Genomic DNA, 19,696 nt, shown 5'->3' on the forward strand with positions numbered 1-19,696 from the left:
TTAGCTACGTTGAATTCCATTTGCCACCTTTCTGCCCAGCTCTGCAGCTTCTCTATATCCTGCTGTAACCTGCCACGTGCTTCCTCACTGTCAACAACTCCTCCGACTTTTGTGTCATCCGCAAACTTGCTCACCCAACCTTCTAACCCCTCTTCCATGTCATTTATAAAAATGACAAACAGCAATGGTCCCAAAACAGATCCTTGCGGAACACCGCTAGTGACGGCACTCCATGAAGAAACTTTGCCATCAACTACTACCCTCTGTCTTCTTCCATCCAGCCAATTCCTAATCCAAACCTCCAACTCACCCTCAATGCCATATCTCCGTATTTTCTGCAGTAGCCTACTATGGGGAACCTTATCAAACGCCTTACTAAAATCCATATATACCACGTCTACCGCTTTCCCCTCATCAACCTCCTTCGTCACCTTTTCAAAGAATTCAATACGGTTTGTGAGGCACGACCTGCCCTTCACAGAACCATGCTGACTATCCTTGATCACATTATTCTTATCCAGATGTGCATAAATCCTATCCCTTACAATTCTCTCTAAGACTTTGCCCACAACAGAAGTGAGACTCACCGGCCTATAGTTACTAGGGTTATCCCTACTCCCCTTTTTGAACAAGGGAACCACATTTGCTATCCTCCAGTCTTCTGGGACTACTCCTGTAGACAAAGAGGACATAAAAATCAAGGCCAGTGGCTCTGCAATCTCCTCCCTTGCTTCCCAGAGAATCCTAGGATAAATGCCATCAGGCCCAGGGGACTTATCTTTTTTCACCTTTTCCAGGATTTCCAACACCTCTTCTCTACATACCTCAAAGCCATCCATTCTACTTATTTGTGACTCAGTATTCACATCGACGACAATGCCCTGTTCCTGAGTAAATACTGAAGAAAAGTATTCATTCAGTGTCTCCCCAATCTCTTCCGCCTCCACACGCAACTTCCCACTACTATCCTTGACTGGACCTATTCCTACCCTAGTCATTCTTTTATTCCTAACATACCTATAGAAAGCCTTAGGGTTTTCCCTAATCCTACCGACTAAGGACCTTTCATGTCCCCTCCTTGCTGCTCTTAGCTCTCTCTTCAGGTCCTTCCTGGCTACCCTATAACTATGGGAGTCAATTAATATCATAATTGACTCCCATAGAAAACCATTTTGTTTGGTATTTATTGACTTATCAAATTAGCTTATTGTAAGATGAAAATGTATTGAGAAACAGCCCTATAATCCTCATTTGCCTGCTTTAAAGATACTGAGTCACAAAATGGGACAAACATCAGCTCTTGAAAGGGTTATATTCCCTCGCAATGCTATCAGAAACTCCCAAAAACTCACAAGCACTTTCAGTTTTAGCTTTGATTTGATACAATTTATATATTCAACCAAGTTTTGTGCCATTTATTTCTTATTGTGCTTTTCTGTTTCTGTGTAGTTTTAATGACAAAATTAGTTTTTAGCACAAATGTTAAATGTGGACAGTGTAATATTTCAGCATAGCCAGATGAACATGGAAGCATTCTACAATCTATGTAATTTTTACTGCATTTCATTGTAATTACAGTTAATTGATTTTGTACCTCACAACAGTGCTGGTACTTTGAACACTTTGTTAGCTGTGAAGTGCTGTGGGACATCCTGTGGATGTGAAAGACACAGTGTAAATGCCAGTTTCCTTTCTTTCATGGCATACATGATAATTCATGATTGAACAATTTATTGCAAAGGAAATGCTTGCTTTTGAAGTGCCATTTTGTTTGAAACATTGAGTACTACAATTCTGAAGATTTGAACACTTTAAAGTATTTTTCTGTCCTGCCACAATTGAGTTGTTAATCTATCCCTTTCAAGTTAGCGAAGCCAGCAGCCTGGCTAAAACCAATGCACAATGAAAGCAGATATTATCAGTTCTTTTCCTTTAGTCATTGAGCAAAGTTAGCATTAAATTGAGAAAGGGGAAACAGAATATATTGTGTATTTTTGATAAAACCATGTGCAACACATTGATTAATGTGAGCCCACAGAGAACTATCTAAAAAGAATAAAACTCCAGTAGTGAAACCTTTCATTTAATTATAGAAGTCACTCATACATTTCTCTAATTATCAGGAATATCACAGGTGTTAGTTATCCCTCGAATCATTTAACCACGGTCACTCATTTAATCCTGCTGAGTTGCCATGACATCATTTTCTTGCCAAGAATTATTTTGGTTTGATTACCTAATGAGAAGAATATAAAGCTGGCTTTGTGCCAGTCTGGGTCTGTATTAGCACAGTTCTTTGATTTAGTATACAGAAAAAAGTGGTTAGATAAGACAAATAAAGAAATATCCACTGCATTTGGAAAGGCCAAAGGTGATACAGCAAAGCCTTAATTATCCACATAACCAAGATTACCTCAGTAAGCAGGTTAACTGCCAGATAATCAAGTCTCCCTGATTTACACCACAGATTGGTACTGTGAATTTTGAATGTGTTGTAGCCTGTTCTGCTGTTGTACTCCCATCTTTTGCTCTGTTTCTGCTGGCAAGGTTTACTTGTACCAGACAGCTGATCTGCCAGCCTAGACCTCTCCCATCTACCCGTTCATGATTGCAGCTGCAGGACCAATCATGAGCCCAAATGAGCAGGCCAAAATCAATATTGTTATGCTCAATACAACCTGCACATGGTGGCATTGGAAGATTTTTGAACAGACATTTTCGATATTTATTTTTTAAGTTGACAGCTCTGAGTTCAGTGGAAATTGCCAATAGGATAGCTTGAAGTGACTACATGTATCCTTCAGTGCCCATCTCTGTAAGCTGGTGGGAACGTCATCTGTGCTTCAATAGTAATTTTAGGCCAACTTTCTTGTGTGTGTTGAAGTGGGTGTGTGATTTTTTTTGAGCTGACAGATAAACTATTCTAATGCCAGCTGATCTTAGTGCTAGAAGAGTTGAATGGAGTTGAAATTAAACTAACACCTGCCAGTCTCTCATTATTCCATTATTCTTGAAAATAGTTAAGAGTTTGAATAATAGAGGTTATATAGTTTGAATGGGGGTTTAATTCCATTCCTAAAAAGCAAAACCACACGTGGGAACCATGTTTAGTTGATAATTTGATTTCTATTTTTTAGCTTCTGATTTAAAATATGTAATCCATAAAAATGTCGAAGACTCTTTTTATCTTGTTATTTTCCAGGTTAGCTATCTTCAACTTGTTCCAGGTGCTCCTGTAAATACAGATGGAAGTCAACCAGCAGTAGCAGCAGCTGAAGATACTGTTTACTTCCTCAATCCTGATGCAGAACCAAAGGCACTTCACTCCATCTATGGAAATACAGTGACCTGCCTGGATGTGTCCACTAATCAGCTTGCCTGTGGTGTCAAAAGTTTTGGTTGGATAATTAGCCACGGCAACAAGGTATTTATTTTCCTGGTTCTACAATGAATAGTCAATATTTAAGAAAGATGTCAATTATTATTATATTTAAAGATCTGACAAAAGTACTAGATAGAACATAGAATATTATACATGATAAACTAGAATACACTTTATGCTTGTACTTAGTGCTACATTTATGTTCCAACTTGTGTCTTGAATCATCTTAAACTTTTTTTGTTGGATTTAGATGACAATATTTTGCAGTATCTGTACTTTTAAGTAGTATTCCTGGGTGATGTGCAATTTCCATTTTGCTTCTTTGAAATCCTATTAATCTTATCTTTTGGTTTATTGCTATAAAAGTAAGCAATTCTTTTTGTAGTTTCAGGATTCGTGATTCATCAATAATTTTACTCGCTCCACATAAGGTACTTCATGAAATCAAACATAGAATTTAAGCAGAAATCAAACTTTTGCTTATATTTATATCCCTCATCCAAAATAGTGTTTTATTTTACATTTAGTTTTTAATTAACTTATAACCTATACTCAGACATAGAAACTAGGACTACTTTCATAGCTATCTGCTAATTTCATAACTATCTGCTACTCAGAAAATCTCAGTTAATTCTATGACAATAATCTAATTTTTTTTATACTCATACAGAGCTCTGGGACATGTTGCCACTGCAAATAAAATTATTTTTAAAAACCTTTTAAGTAAGGAGCAAATATCTAGTACTGTACTCTTAAATATATAGAGTACCAAAAACCTCTGAAGCTGGAAGTCCACACGAATTCGACGACACTATTATATAATAACGCTACATTCCTATAATTTCTAATCTTATAATCAGCCAAAAATTTTTAAATAACATTTCATACAAGGAGATTGAAGAAAAAGGGGAGGAATGAAAAAACAACTCACCAGTACTTGAATTTTTCTAATCTCCCAATTCTGTCATAATTGTGAAACAATTCCATACTAGTCTATGTTCATATGGAATTGGAGCAAGGATAATTTCCTGTGATTTTAGATTGTGCTTTGATTTTTATTGGACCTGGGCTTAAGTGTGTACACAAATATTGCCCAAGCAGGCACTGAGCTCCAGCAATAGATGTGAGTCGTTAGCTTAGTGATTGCATTGATTCTTTGGTTAACACTGAAGCTTTTGAAAACTATATATATATTAGTTAACAAATTGCATGTAATAACTATTCATCAGAATGCTTCATGAATAATGGATAATTATTGTCTGAAAATTAACACTGACATTTTTAGTGAATTCAATTTAGTCATATTTCCACATTCTGGGTATTGAGTCAGAATTGTATAGTGCAGAAGAATGCAGAAATGGATGACTTTAGATTCTAGTGAATATCGTTATTTCCAGTTCAAGAAGTTGATAATTATACATGTTCTGACCTTAATTCCCTTGATTTGGATGGGAATTTATTTCTTACAATAAACTAAATTCCAGTTTTAGCCTGAACTAGATAGTTTGACAAGATGGTTTTTTGGTTAGTTTTAAGTAGTCTGGTACACTATGGACTAAAGCAATACTAAATGGTGGGAACACTTAGCAGATCTGGCAGCATGTGTGGAGAAATAAAGTTAATAATTAAATGTTAATTATTTCTGTCTCCATAAATGCCACTGCATCTGCTGCATATTTTTCTGTTTTACGTTCAGATTTATACCATGCAAAATATTTGCGTTTGTATTATACGCACAGTGAATTCTCTCCATACAAAGCAGGTATAAAAAGATAATTGTTAGTGGTGTAACTTATGAACCCATTCACTCAATTCATAAATTTATAGAGATAAAAACTCCAAATGTCCATGAATTTGCTCAAAACTGTTGTGACTTTAAAACAGTAAGTGTGATGGGAAAAATGTTAATTGCAACAGTGCTCATTTTGTATACCCTGCATTATAATTTTCAAAATGTCACATTTTCTTCATCAACTGAGAAATCTTGAAAGCATAGTCCATGCTTAAATATAATTAATCCTGTAACTAAACTAAATTCGTTGTTATTGCGTTTCATACCTTATTTGTTACATAAACAATACTGAATGGCAAGCAGTTGATTACTGAATTTATCACATTTATAGACCTTTTAATGGGTTATACATCCCATATATAAATCATCCCCATATTTTACAATGATAAGAAGATAGCAATCTAAATGAAACAAATGTCAAAACCTATCAAAATTAACTTTCAGCAGTTAAGTAACTGCCACCTGGCTCAAAGTTAGTAATTCATGCTTGAGATGTATCTGTAATTGTTCCTGATAAATCTTCAGTCTCAGTGTTATGTTCTGAGGAGAGTAATTATCTTAGTCACTTTCAGTTACTACGATTAGGCTGCCACTTGATACATGTTGCCATTTGCACAACGAGATTAATGAGTGCAACATTACTACAGATTTATAATGAAATTACTTGCAGCTAAGTGCATTTACCAAATATACATTGTAAAACTTTCCTTTCTTTTCCCCACTATATTTATCTTTGGATATTCTCAATTACCCTTTCTAAATAAAATGACCAAGTGAATTGGGCTATGAGGAGATGTCCATTTTACTGACGAACTAATGTCATCCTTATTATTAACCCCGAGCTAATGAAATTTTCATATAGTCATAGAGATGTACGCATGGAAACAGACCCTTCGGTCCAACCCGTCCATGCCAACCAGATATCCCAACCTAATCTAAAGTCCCACCTGCCAGCACCCGGCCCATATCCCTCCAAACCCTTCCTATTCATATACCCATCCAAATGCCTCTTAAATGTTGCAATTGTTCCAGTCTCCACCACATCCTCTGACAGGTCATTCCATACATGTACCACCCTCTGCGTGAAAAGGTTGCCCCTTAGGTCTCTTTTATATCTTTCCCCTCTCATCCTAAACCTATGCCTTCTAGTTCTGGACTTCCCGACCCCAGGGAAAAGACTTTGTCTATTTATCCTATCCATGCCCCTCATAATTTTGTAAACCTCTATAAGGTCACCCCTCAGCCACCGACGCTCCAGGGAAAACAGCTCCAGACTGTTCAGCCTCTCCCTGCAGCTCAGATCCTCCAACTCTGGCAACATCCTTGTAAATCTTTTCTGAACCTTTTCAAGTTTCACAACATCATTCCAATAGGAAGGAGACCAGAATTGCATGCAATATTCCAACAGTGGCCTAACCAATGTCCTGTACAGCTGCAACATGACCTCCCAACTCCTGTACTCAATACTCTGACCAATAAAGGAAAGCATACCAAACGCCGCCTTCACTGTCCTATCTGCCTGCGACTCCACTTTCAAGGAGCTATGAACCTGCACTCCAAGGTCTCTTTGTACAGCAACACTCCCTAGGACCTTACCATTAAGTGTATAAGTCCTGCTACGATTTGCTTTCCCAAAATGCAGCACCTCACATTTATCTGAATTAAACTCCATCTGCTGTGCAGTTTGCTTGTGTTTATCACCAATCAGAATTTAAATGGCAATTACTGATAAGTTTAATAAGTAGTAGGACAAGATCAAAAGATCTTGTCAAGTTGGGTACAGCTTTCTCGATACAAAATGGTATGAGATTAAACTCTGAGATTTTGATTTAGAAATAAGCTGTCACAACTGTCAAGTGACATGTGTCCAGGAAGGTCGTATTAGCTAAATTGTCTTTTCTTTTTTGTCATCTACGATACCTTGCTTTGACAGTTGTGATGGTTTATTCCAAAACACATCAAAGCTGTTTAACCTTGCACGACTACAAAGAGTTTTTATTTAATGAAAATCATCTGTAGGGCACAGAATCTTTCACAGGTTGCTGATAGATTTTGGAAATAAGCAAGTGCAATAACATTTTATTCAAGGTGAAAAAGGGCATAGGAAACATTTCTTCTACTTTGACCATTCATTATTGTTTAATACTTGGACATTTAAAAAAAGCCTACAGAAAGTTTTCCTTCATCCATTCAGTCTTAATGATGCTTGCTGTGCTTGAGTCGTGCATGTTAGCTGTAGACATGTTATGGAAATTGTGCTGTGGGCACTCTGTGTAGGAGTTTGGATTAAAGGTGCATAATCATTTGGATTCGCCTTTGAATGTATGATGCTTCCGCTCTACAAGGAGCAGGCTGCATTCAAACCTATTGCTAATTGTGAAAAGGCTCAAAAAGACTTTGGTGCAGAACGTTTCTGGCTTACATTTTCGATTTTTAACTGGTCATGTATGTATAAAAGTGAGCGGAATGATGCACTGAAATCCCTTCCTGCCTGCTTTTCAATTTCTACCTAATAAAATTCAGCATTCCTACATCAATTTTCACACTTTAGCAGATGCTAACTTTTTTTTGATGGTGTTGTTTCCTGCACTCACCTTTAACTGTATAGCTTAATTGACTTTACTTCCAATTTCCATCCTCTCGTGTCTTCACATGCTCTATCTGATTTTACCCTTACCTCCTTGACTTCTCTGCTGCCATTTCAGGAAATGTTAACTAACGCTTGACCCCTGCAGTTAGCTTAATTGCACTTCTTCACACCTCACTTCCTCTAAGGATTCTGTTCCATTGTCCTAGTTTATCTATCCCTCTATTTCTCTTGTATTTGTTAGGACAAGGCAACCTCCTACACTAACACTGGAGGTATGTTCAGGATTTCTCACACCTCCCAGTACCAGGTTGATAATGGCCCACAATAGTGCACAATGCATTTCATGTGCCCCTGCTTCATTCTTTCTCTGCTTCTGAAAGCCATGATAGGGTTCACCTTGACCTCAACTTCCATGCCATCATCCCACAAATTAAAAGAAGGTCCAACCTCAATTATTTCTGACATCTCCAGCATGATGCTATACGGGACATCTTCCGTATAGCATCCTTCTCTTGCAATATTCCAAAGGGAGTAAGTAACTCTCAGGGCCCAATCTTCAGACACTCCCAACAGCTTGTCCCTTTCCTATGGCATCTTTTCATCCAACTGCAGGAAATGTAACATCTGACCATTAACCTTCTGTCTTCTTATCATCCAATGTATTGTTTCCTGTCCTCATTGTTCCACTATCCAGATGAACCTTTCTGCCATTAGACCTCTGTGCAATATTGTTAAAGGCCAAAGCATTCTAAGCAATCAGTTTGTGTTCTTTTGTCCCTAAATTCCTTTATTATTCATCCACAGTGTGTGGGAGGTCCAACTTCCAGTTTGGCTGTGCTGCAGTGGTCCTCCTATACTTTTATCATGATCATGTCATGATAAAATTTCCCTTAATGTGCATGATTATTGAGTAGCAACAGCTTTGAATAAATTGCTTATTAATTTACAAATATGAAGCCTTTATCGGACCACCAAAATATTGCAAACAATTCTTTTTCAAATAAAACACACATCTGATTTTAGATGTGTTTTTTCCTGCAAATGGTCATCACAGTCCATTTTAAATAAAGCATTTACCTTTGCCAATAGACTTCCTTGTTTTAAAATCTATCACCACGATACATCACCATACCTTTTCACCTTGTCACATTTGCCAAGTAATTAGGACCAATGGATTTAAATGGAGAAGGAAGATCTAAGAGCATATTTGAGTACAAATAGACAAGGTATGAATCCTATACATTTGGCTTGGGTTATTGGCCTTGCCTCCTTTAGGCCCATTTTTAATTCAGCAGTGATGTAGTCATTGAACTGTTTGACTGAGAATGTTATTGAAATTTTAATTGGAAACTAAACACTATCAAGGAATATAGTTAAAATACAATAAAACAATTTATTTTAATTTTTTTAGAGGGAAGTCAATAACTTAATTTACTGTGAATGTATTCATCATTCTAATTTGTGCAAATGGATTACATTTTAGAAAAGCTCCCTGCTAATGTAAACAGAGTGAATGATAAGCTGGTGTAAAACAGACAGAGTTGGAGTATTGGGACAAGGAAATGGGATGTCAAACTGCAGGGCAATTTAGTCAAATTTTAATCATGTAACTTACAACTGTTTTGTTGAACTTTCACTGAGCAACCAGATTTGGGAACTCTCTCTTGTGGGATGACATTTATGCTATCTAAGAACACACAAACACAATTAGCCTTTCAAGACAAGATAGGAAAAGGTTTTAAGGACTTTGAGATTTTTATGGGAAGCTTAGATTTGCAATTTCAGTTTCTTGCATCCAATTGCAAAAGTACAATTTTCCAAGTTTAGAGTGTTCGCTGAATAAATGGAAAATATTGTCAAAGACAAGTTTACAGTGGATTGTGTAAAGTCAGTAGAGATGCAGTGGTAGATATTTAAGGAAATACACAGGGCAGATATATGTCAACAAGAAAGAAAAATTCCAAGGGGAGGACTTTCCATCCATAGTTAAACATGACAGTTAAAGATAGTCTCAAACTATAGTATAATCGTGCAAAAATTGACTACAAGATTAAAATGAGGGGAAAGTTAGAGTTGGAGAGAGATCACAAAATGAAAACTGATTCTCTAGGAAGTGAGATTGGGGAATCAATAATGGAACATAATAGCAAATGAACTGAACAGGTATTTTGCATTTGTCTTCACTGTAGAGGATACAAGTAACATCCAAGAAATAACTGTAAATGAAAGAGAGGAAGGAATTCAAGAAAAATTACAGTCACCAGGGTGGTAGTACTGAACAAATCTTTGGAATTGCAGGCTGACAAATGCCCGGTCCTGATGGCATCAACTCAGGGTCTCGAAAGAAATGGCTCCTGCTTCTCGGATGCTGCCTGACCTGCTGTGCATTTCTAGCACCACTCTAATCTTGACTCTTGCTGTGATAGTTGTTATGTTAGGCTGAATTTTGCAAAATTCTCTATATTTTGGGAAGATTTCATTAAATTGAAAAATAGCAAATGTAATTCCTTTGTTTGAGGAGGGAGAGACGCGGAATGTTCAGGCATGCTGTGTGTAGCCCTCAGGCTGTGGGTTGGCAACCCAATCTAAATGGTTAGAGAATGCTGAGATTGGGATGCCCTAGTGCATAAGTTGTATATTGTTAGTATGCAGGGTACAGCAGGTAATTAGGAAAACTAATAGAATGTTCTTTCTTATTGTAAGATAGATTGAATAAAAAGTGAGGATGTTATATTTCAGTTACACAGAACATTGGTGAGACCACATCTGTGTTTAGTATTGCTCTAGTATTGAAGGAAGGGTGTGAATGTTGAAAGCAATCCAGAGGAAACGTTCTAGATGAATACCTGGAATGGGTGGACTGCCTTATGAGGCAACGTTGAACAAGTTAGACCTATATTCACTGGACGTTCAATGACTAAGAGATGACTTGATAGAAACATGTAGGATTCTGAGAGGTCTTGACAAGGTGGATATAGAAAAGATGCTTACTTTTGTATGAGAATCTAAAACTGGGGGTTACAATTTAAAAATAAGGCACCACCCATTTAAGACAGGATAAGAAGAAATGTTTTCAAACAGTGGGTCATCAATCTCTTCCTCAAAAGCTGTGGAAGCAGAGTCTCTGAATATTTTTAAGGCAGAGATAGAAAGATCTGGATAAGGAAAGGTGTGTAAAGCTATCAGAGGTAGGAAGGAATGTAGAGTAATCAGATCGGCCATGATCTTACTGAATGGCAGAGCAGTCTTGAAAGGCTAAGTGACTTACTCCTGCTTCTAATTTGTATGTTCATACATTCACATAGTGATTAAATTGTTTTGTACAGATTTATGACCATTTCTTTCTAAATGTACAGATTAAAATGAGACAAAGTGTAATTTAGAAGTTCAAACTTACTTCCAAAATAGATTTTGATTCTTAACCCAATAGCATTTCATACCACTTCTTTTTACCTTAACCCAAATAGTTCTATTTTTCTCAATGCAAAAAAAAAGCCGTGTAGGTAAACATTGGATCATCTGTTCCATATCTTGTGAGGATGTTGTGTTAATGGCTGCTTCGGAATAGCGCTGTTTAACTGGATTGAGATTTTTGATTCTAAGTATGTGATTGGATCAAGTAGATTTGCATATCCAATGAAATGGCTATGTTTCCACACAGCTGCTGCTAGGTCAGGTTGGTTCAGGTGCCTGGATCATCCTACAGGGAAAAATTAGGGAATCACTGACATCACTTTGATTATCAGGCAGCACAATATTTACTAACTCTGTTTAGCACATGGTTGTGTTTATTTTCTAAAAATGAATCTCTTCATCATAATAAGAGAGCATAAGACTAATTCAAATGTGGGATAATTAATTTTCTGTTAGAAAAGGTCTCAGCACAATATAACATTCATTGGAGGAAAAAATGTAACTTCTATTTTTATGTAAAGTGTTACACACCAAAATAGTTGGGGAAATTTTGCAGTCATTGCAGTTAAATCTGATTCAATTTAGTTACAATTTAGTGCCTCAAGATCTACAGTTCTGTGCTTTATCCTTTTCTTTCTTTGTTACCTTTTCATTCATCTCTTTGGCTAACCCTATATCTCATCCCAGCTCTTGCCTAAAAGAGCAGGTAGACAACTGATTATCAGTACTGAGTCAATATTGCTTTGTGACCAAAAATGTGATCTGCTATTTTTGCATCTCAACTTGACACTGCCCTGAATAAATTGATTATATAGCCGTCTCCCTGTGACACAAACTTCAAAGGATGGTGTCCCTGAGCCCCTAGGTCCCCCTGTTCTCCAACACTCCACCCCCTCCCCATCTCCCTGTGACGGTAACTTCAAAGGATGGTGTCCCTGAGCCCCTAGGTCCCTGAGGGACTGAGTTCCGAAGCCACAATATCATGCTGCAACTGTACAAAACGCTGGTGCGGCCACACTTGGAATATTGTGTACAGTTCTGGTCCCCATATTTCGGGAAGGATGTGGATGCATTAGAAAAGGTGCAGAGATGAGTGTGGGTTTCACTGTTGATCAGCTAACGTATTTAATGATAAATGGATCCCTTTGAAAAAGAAGAAATAAAAAAATGTACTAGAAATACATAATACCACTGAAAAGGTAGATATGTATTCAGGAAATTTATTTTTTGTTAGTTTTAATTTTGCATTTGTAGATCATAATCTATACCCAGGCTAAAGCAAGGTCAGTGCAAAGAAGAATAGTCTGTTTGGCGCTAGTACAATAGAGTATGATCAGAAGCATCTGCCGCAAATTTAACTGATAGATGATTTGGCATCTATTCAAATATTACATCATTTAAAATAAGAGTAAAACCGCTCTTCAATTTGCCATGCATTATTCATATACAAGTTGCTTTGTTATTCCTCCTCACCATTTACTGTATGAATTATTTCATGATTTTTGCTCCCTGGACTGTACTTCAGAAAGTCATTGCAGACTCATCAACTATACTTCAGTAGATCTCTGATCAGTCTTCTGTCTAATAACAATGACAATCACAGTTACTATTTTTCTAAATTTATATTTCATATGAAGCATCTCTATGTCCCAGGGTAAACTTTTTTTTTATATAAGCAGCTGCCATGTTGTAATATTTACCCTTTCTAAGATCCCAGCTGCTTGATATTCAGGGATTACAAAAGCCAGCAAACGTCAATGATTGGAGATAATTAAAGGTACATTGGTGCATCACTTGGGAATTTTCAGACAGAATTTATTCCAGGAACAACCAGATTCAAGATTTCCACTACCACACTACGCCATTACCTGGCACAGAATGTTCTAACTGCAGTAGATACAGTGTTACTTTAGCACAATTTTTATTTTGTATCTAGTTACAAAATGATCAGTATGAAATATCAAATACAATAGGTTTGGAAATACTGTGAAAACAAAAAAAGTGTAACTTTGAAGGTAAAGTAATATTTTGAAAGTAAATTACTTTCAAATAACATCAAGATGAACAGCAAGAGCTTCTTTAAATATAATAAAAGTGCATGTCCCTTGGAGAATGAGGCTCGGACATAAAGGGGAACCAGGAAATGGCAGAAACGTTGAACAAATACTTTGCATCAGTATTCATAGTAGAAGTCACTAATTACATTCCAAATATATGAAATAATCCAGGGGCCAAAGGAGATAAGGAATTAAATATACTAATGATCAACACAGAAAAAGTACTAGGAAAACTATTGGGGCCAAAAACCAATAATTCTCCTGGATTTTATTGAATGCCAAGATATTAAAAGAAGTATGTACAGAGATGATTGGTGCACTGGTAGCAATCTTCTAAGGATCTTTAGATTCTGGAAAAGTCCCAGAGGACTGGAAAACTACCATTGAACCACCTTTTATTTTGAAGCGAAGGAGACATAAGAAGTACCTATAGTCAGTTAAATTAACATCTGTATTGTAGAAATATTAAAGCAGTTTAAGGATATGGGGTATGTCATTTAGGACTGAGATTAGAAGTTTCTTCACTCAGAGTGATAAGTCTGTGGAATTCTCAACCACAGAAATCTGTTGAGGCCAAAACATTGAATATAATCAAGAATGAGTTAATTATGGTTCTTAGAGCAAAAGCAATTAAAACATTTGGAGAGGAAGTGGAAACCAGGTACTGAGTTCAGTGATCAGACATGACAATATGAGTGTACTGAATGGCTGATTCCTCCTATTGTCGATGATTCTATAAAAAAATGTAATAGCAAGCATTTACAAATACACAATGCGACCAAAGGTTCACATGGCTTCACAAAGGGAAAATCATGCCTGACAAATTTGTTAGAATTCTTTGCAAAGGTAACAAACAGGATCGATAAAGGAGACGTAATGGATCTCATAATATATTTGGATTTCAGAAGCTGTTTAATTAGATATCACACATTGGGCTACTTAACATTAAAAGTGCCCATTGCGTAGGAGGTGGCACATCAGCATGAGTAGAAGATTGGCTTACTAATATAGAAGACAGGGTTGAGGCAACAGGGACATTTCAGGATGTCAACTTGTAACTTGCTAGAGTGCCATCGGGATCAGTGCTGGGCCATAGGCAACATGTATTAGTAATTTGAATGGGGAGAGTTAATGTACTATAGATAGGTTTGTACAAAAGTAAATGGGATGGCACAAAGAGTCTGCAGGGGAATATAGACGCTAAGTGGATAAGTAAACACTTGACTGGTAGAAAATAATGTGGAAAAGTATAAGGTTAAGTGCTTTGACTGGAAGAATAAAGGAGCTTAATATTATGTAAATAGACAGAGACTGCAGAAAGCTACAGCAAAGAGGGATTTAGGAGTCCTTGTCCATAAATTTCAAAGCTGGCATCCGTGTACAGCAGGTAATTGGGAAGGACAATGGAGAAATTGGCCTTTGTTTCAAAGGGAAAGGAATAGAAAAATCAGGAAGCCTTGCTAAAACTATACAAGATACTGGATAGATCACACCTGGAATACTGTGAACAAACTTTGGTTCCCTTATCTAAAGAAAGATATATTGGCATTGGAGGCAATCCAGAGAAGGTTGCCCAGGTTGATCCTGAGAATAGAGGGACTGTCTTGTGAGGGCAGGTTGAGTAGGTTGAGCCTGTATACTCACTGGAGTTTAGGCAATCTTATTGAAGCAAAGAAGAATCTCTGGCTACTTGACAGTGTAGATGTGGAAAGGTTGTTTCCCCTTGTGTAAGAGCCTAGGACCAGAGGGTGCAATCTCTGATTATAAGCCCACCCATTTATGACAGAGATGAGGAGGAATTTCATCTCTGAAGATGGTGAAACTATGGAATTCTTTACCACTCCTTCTTGTGGAGCATGGAGTGCAGACATTTGCAGCTATGTCCCTTTCAACTCTAGTTGTTCAGCATTTCCTTTTCGAGGAAATATTTAACAACAGACTTAGAAAGCTCTTCATTCCATCTAGCTTCTATGGAATGGTGGAATTCAACCAAATCCAGCAACACAATTTAGATTATTTCCATGTGAATGTTCTGTTTGTTTATCTCATGAGTACCTCAGTAATGAACACATGTTTCATGGCATAAGTATTTGAAAACTACTTTCTGTGGTGATCTGAAATTTATAGAAATATTGATCTCCGCTAAGCATAGCAAGGTTGAATGGTTAAATCATGAATCAGGTGTGGCAGTATTCTAAGTTTTTGTTTTTCTTCTACATTTACCATTTTTTACAATTAAGTATTTATCCATTTGATAGATATTGCCTATAACAAACATAAATAAGCCTATTTGCATTTGTTATTTAACTCAATTATGTGCAGCAAAAACTATAGAAAAGGGGAAATTGTTACATACTTAAACATAAAAACTTATTGGGACTGCCTTTTATAAAATGGAATAATTTCTGCTAATGCAAGACTTGGGGACTATAAAAAGAATAGAATTGTTTTTTGATTGCCTCTCCTAATTCTTAGCTCTGCAGTTACCAAAAGAAAGCCTCCTATGTTGCATACGCATGAACAGTTAATCACCCGCACAAACATGTACACATTACTTAATTTGTCTCTTTTTTTGTGATAATGCTGGTGCAATTATTGCTAGAGATGGAAATCTCTGTATTAGAAATTGTAAAGCTAATGAATTTTATTCTCCATATGCAGAAGGGTAAATATTTTACACAATTGCAAAGAAATTGTCAGCTAATTAGCATAGATACACAGCTGAATTAAATTTTAACAAGAATATCACAAAATAAAAATTCAAGTTATCTTTAACTTCCAGCACTTCAGCACTTTGACACATTAAATTTTGCAACCATTTCTTGTCTCATTATGAAAGAATAATCAATCGTAAGTCATCTCTATTACTTGAAGAGTAAGTTGGAATATCTATTGTATTAGATTTGTGAATCAATCTTGAAGCAATTCTTTTGATTCTGGTTCCATATGTGACTTTGCATGCATGTTGTATATCACTGTTGTTCCAACTTACATGGACCTGTTCTTTTGGTTGGACAGGACATGTCCAGAGATGTAATGGAGCAGTCTGTGACATTGGCTGTCAGACATATTTCTGTAAATTTGATATGTCAGACTATTGGTTGACTGGCCTGAGCTGAGTCAGTTTTGATGATCACACCACAGACACTGGCCCGGGTGTGCTATTGTAGTTTCTACTACTTAAGTTGACGCTGGCTGTTCCATCGGTTTTATTTTTATTCCACTTTTTCTTTGTAGTGTGATACCACTGAGGAGATGCTTGGCATTGCTGAGGATAGTTAAGAGTCAAAAACTTTGGTGTGGGTCTGGAGTTGCATGTATGACAAATTAGATAAGGACTGCAGAAATTTCCTTCAGTGAAATATCAAAAAGATCAAAGTGATAGTTTTAAGCCCCTGTCATTGTCTTAATTTATAATGATTTCATCCTCTGCTAGACCACTGAACCAGACCATAAATAACATTGGAGTCCTGTTTATCCAGAAATCAGCTTTATTTTATCTATCACCAGCTTTATATGTATCCTTTACAATATTTGTGTCATCTTTTAGTCAGTCTCCCATTATTCACTCAATTATAACTCCAACTTAGGCAGTCCTCACTGATTTTCATTGACGTTCTATTCACCACTAAAATGTAGCTCTATACTGTCCTGTTGAATTCTTCTCTCTTGCAATTCTGACATTTCTTATCATCCCATCTCTTCTTGCCTTCTGTTAGTTCAAAAATTAGCCAATTGAATCAGCTCTAATCTCTGCAATTCACTCAACCCCTCACCTCTTCCACCATCCAGCTTTTTCAATCACTTTTTCAGTCACTCTGCTTATATTTTTATGCCTTTTGATTCTATCCACTGACTGCACCACTCCATAAAATTTCTGAATATGTTTACTGTATTGAAGTTGTTCTTCAAATATGAATACCAGAAACAGGCCATTCAGAATAATTGAGCCATGTTGGTGGTGCTGCTTCATATGAGATTCCAACTACCTCTCAATATTAAGCCTGTCATCATATCCTCCTAATCCTTGTGGAACAATGCTTGCCATTTCATAGACTTATAGAGATGTACAGCACAGAAACAGACTCTTCGATCTAACTTGTCCATGCCGATCAGATTTCCCAACCCAAACTAGTCCCACCTGCCAGCACCCATATCCCTCCAAACCCTTCCTATTCATAGACTCATCCAGATGCCTTTTATAGGTTGCAATTGTACTAGCCTCCACCACTTCCTCTGGCAGCTCATTCTATACATGTACCACACTCTGCGTGAAAAAGTCGCCTCTTATGTCTCTTTTATATCTTTCCCCTGTCACCCTAAATCTATACCCTCTAGTTCTGGACTCCGCCCCACCGTAGGGAAAATACTTTTTGTCTATTTATCCTGTCCATGCCCCTCATGATTTTATAAACCTCTATAAGGTCACCCCTCAGCATCCAATGCTCCAGGGAAAACCAGCCTCAGCCTTATCTTTAACAACTGCTCTCTGTTCTGTATTTAGTTTTAGCTCTTCTCTGCGACTGGTCTCCTGACTCCACATATCTGATTTAGTTATGAATCTATCATGCTGTATCTTTTCAAAGTACTTTTGAAAATCCAAATTATATTTTGTCTTCTCAATTTTTCTTGTAGTATTTCCTTTCTGTTATATCAAAGTATTCAATAAGGTTTATCAATCTTAATATGTTTACCATATTTAAGTTGTTCCCCTTTCAAAACCATGATGAGCTTTTCTTTATCATATTTGAAATTTCTAGAAGTTTTTTTCTGTTTTATCAATGAGTAAGGATTTAATTATCTTTTCTAACACTGACCCTAGAGTTCCTTCGATTTGCTCTATCTCCCTTTAAAACATATAAATCAATTACCTGTCTACAGGTTTTCTAGCACTATTTATGTTTCCTATTTATGTTATATCTGTGTAATAGGGCTTCTGATTTCTCCCCTCAAGCTTATGGATGGATATAGAGTAGTTCCATTGTTTCTAAGCTTGATCAGTTCATGAATTATCCCCCCCAGCTCTCTCTCTTTTTTGCTTAAGTGTCTTCATGTTTCTTCTAATGTCAGGTCCACCATGTTAATTTCCCTAGTATATATGCTAAAATTATTCCTGACTTTATTATGTATGTGGCCCATTTCCTAACGTGAGCTTTGTTTTGTTATTTTCTTTTTATAGAATGTTTTATAGTTTCTTTTTATATTCCTGAGTAACTTTATTTTGTAATATATTTTGCCTTCCAGTTTTCTTTTAATCTTCTCTCTTTACCTTAGTATTCCCATTTCTCATGGCCTCCTTTGATATCAATGTACTTATCATATACATTTTTTATTCTTCTATGACGTGTCATTTTTGGCTAGTATGTTCCTGGAATTTTGTGTGATGTATTTGTATTGAACTCTGTGTCACTTTTTCACATGTTTCTCATTCCCATTATTTGCCCGTGTTTGTCAGTAAATCTTTAGTTTATTTTGTCTAGTTCTATTCTTCTGAATGATATTTTATCAATTTATTCCAAATTATTATCTCTCTTTTCTTATTGTCAGTCTTTACCTTAAAAGTCATCATTGTATCTTTGTAGATTTCTGTCTGTAGTTCTCCAGTTTTTAATTGAGACGCTATGTACATTACTGTAAAGGCAGTTTATTTAATCTTTTAGAAGTTGTTCCTTTAATTATTATCAGTCCTTTTACAGCTAATATTAACCTTGTTAATTACCTAGATCTGACTTGTACTCGCATCTACTTTTATCTTTAAACACGTTAATTTAGTAAGATCCCCACTCTATCAACAGACCTATTTCTCCTTTTTCCTTTTGAACTGGAAACTCTGCAGTTCAGACAGAGCCCATCTATTTAGTTCATCTCCTTCTTGTTCTAGTACTGGTACCAGCATCCAATGAACTCGAACCCCTTCTTGGCACACCAAGCATATTCCACCATCCACACCATTCACACAGTCACATTTTTGATCTGCAAATTTCTTTGCCCAGTATCATGAAGTTCTCCAATTTAATTCTTAACTTCTGGTATTTCTTTTGCAGCACCTCACCCTTTCCTTGCCTGTGTTATTTGTCCCTTTACAAATTTGTTTTCACTTGCTCCAGGATGTCCTTAGTTTTTGCAAGAGGTAGACAACGGTACTTTTCTCACTCGCACTCATGACTGTAGGGAGGATTCTATCAATCCCCCTAATTATCTCATCCCTTGACTCCAGTCTTTCTGTTCTGATCACTCCCTCCTTCTCTCCCTCCCCACCCCACCAACCACATGGGTCACTGAACCTCTGCCCTTATTCCTTACTGTCTTCTGTACCACCATGCCATGGTTTTTTTTTTAATAGATATTTTTATTAGAAATTTAACATTTTTACAAGTTTACAAAAATAAACAAAACTCTCAGATATAAACATTGATATACAATTAGCTCAAATATACAATAGCCAAAATTTAACAAAAAAA

At 36.6% G+C, this 19,696-nt stretch overlaps 1 protein-coding gene across 1 annotated transcript in view; it reads left to right on the forward strand.

The window, feature by feature from the left end:
• Nucleotides 1-19,696, forward strand: part of fbxw8 (F-box and WD repeat domain containing 8) — a 167,073-nt gene that overhangs the window by 96,409 nt on the left and 50,968 nt on the right. The window contains exon 7 of the mRNA XM_043715860.1: nt 3,203-3,424. Within this exon, the coding sequence (XP_043571795.1) occupies nt 3,203-3,424 (222 nt within the window). The remainder of the gene's footprint in view (nt 1-3,202; nt 3,425-19,696) is intronic.

The sequence above is a fragment of the Chiloscyllium plagiosum genome, chromosome 25, assembly GCF_004010195.1.
Source record: "Chiloscyllium plagiosum isolate BGI_BamShark_2017 chromosome 25, ASM401019v2, whole genome shotgun sequence".
Lineage (NCBI taxonomy): Eukaryota > Metazoa > Chordata > Chondrichthyes > Orectolobiformes > Hemiscylliidae > Chiloscyllium > Chiloscyllium plagiosum.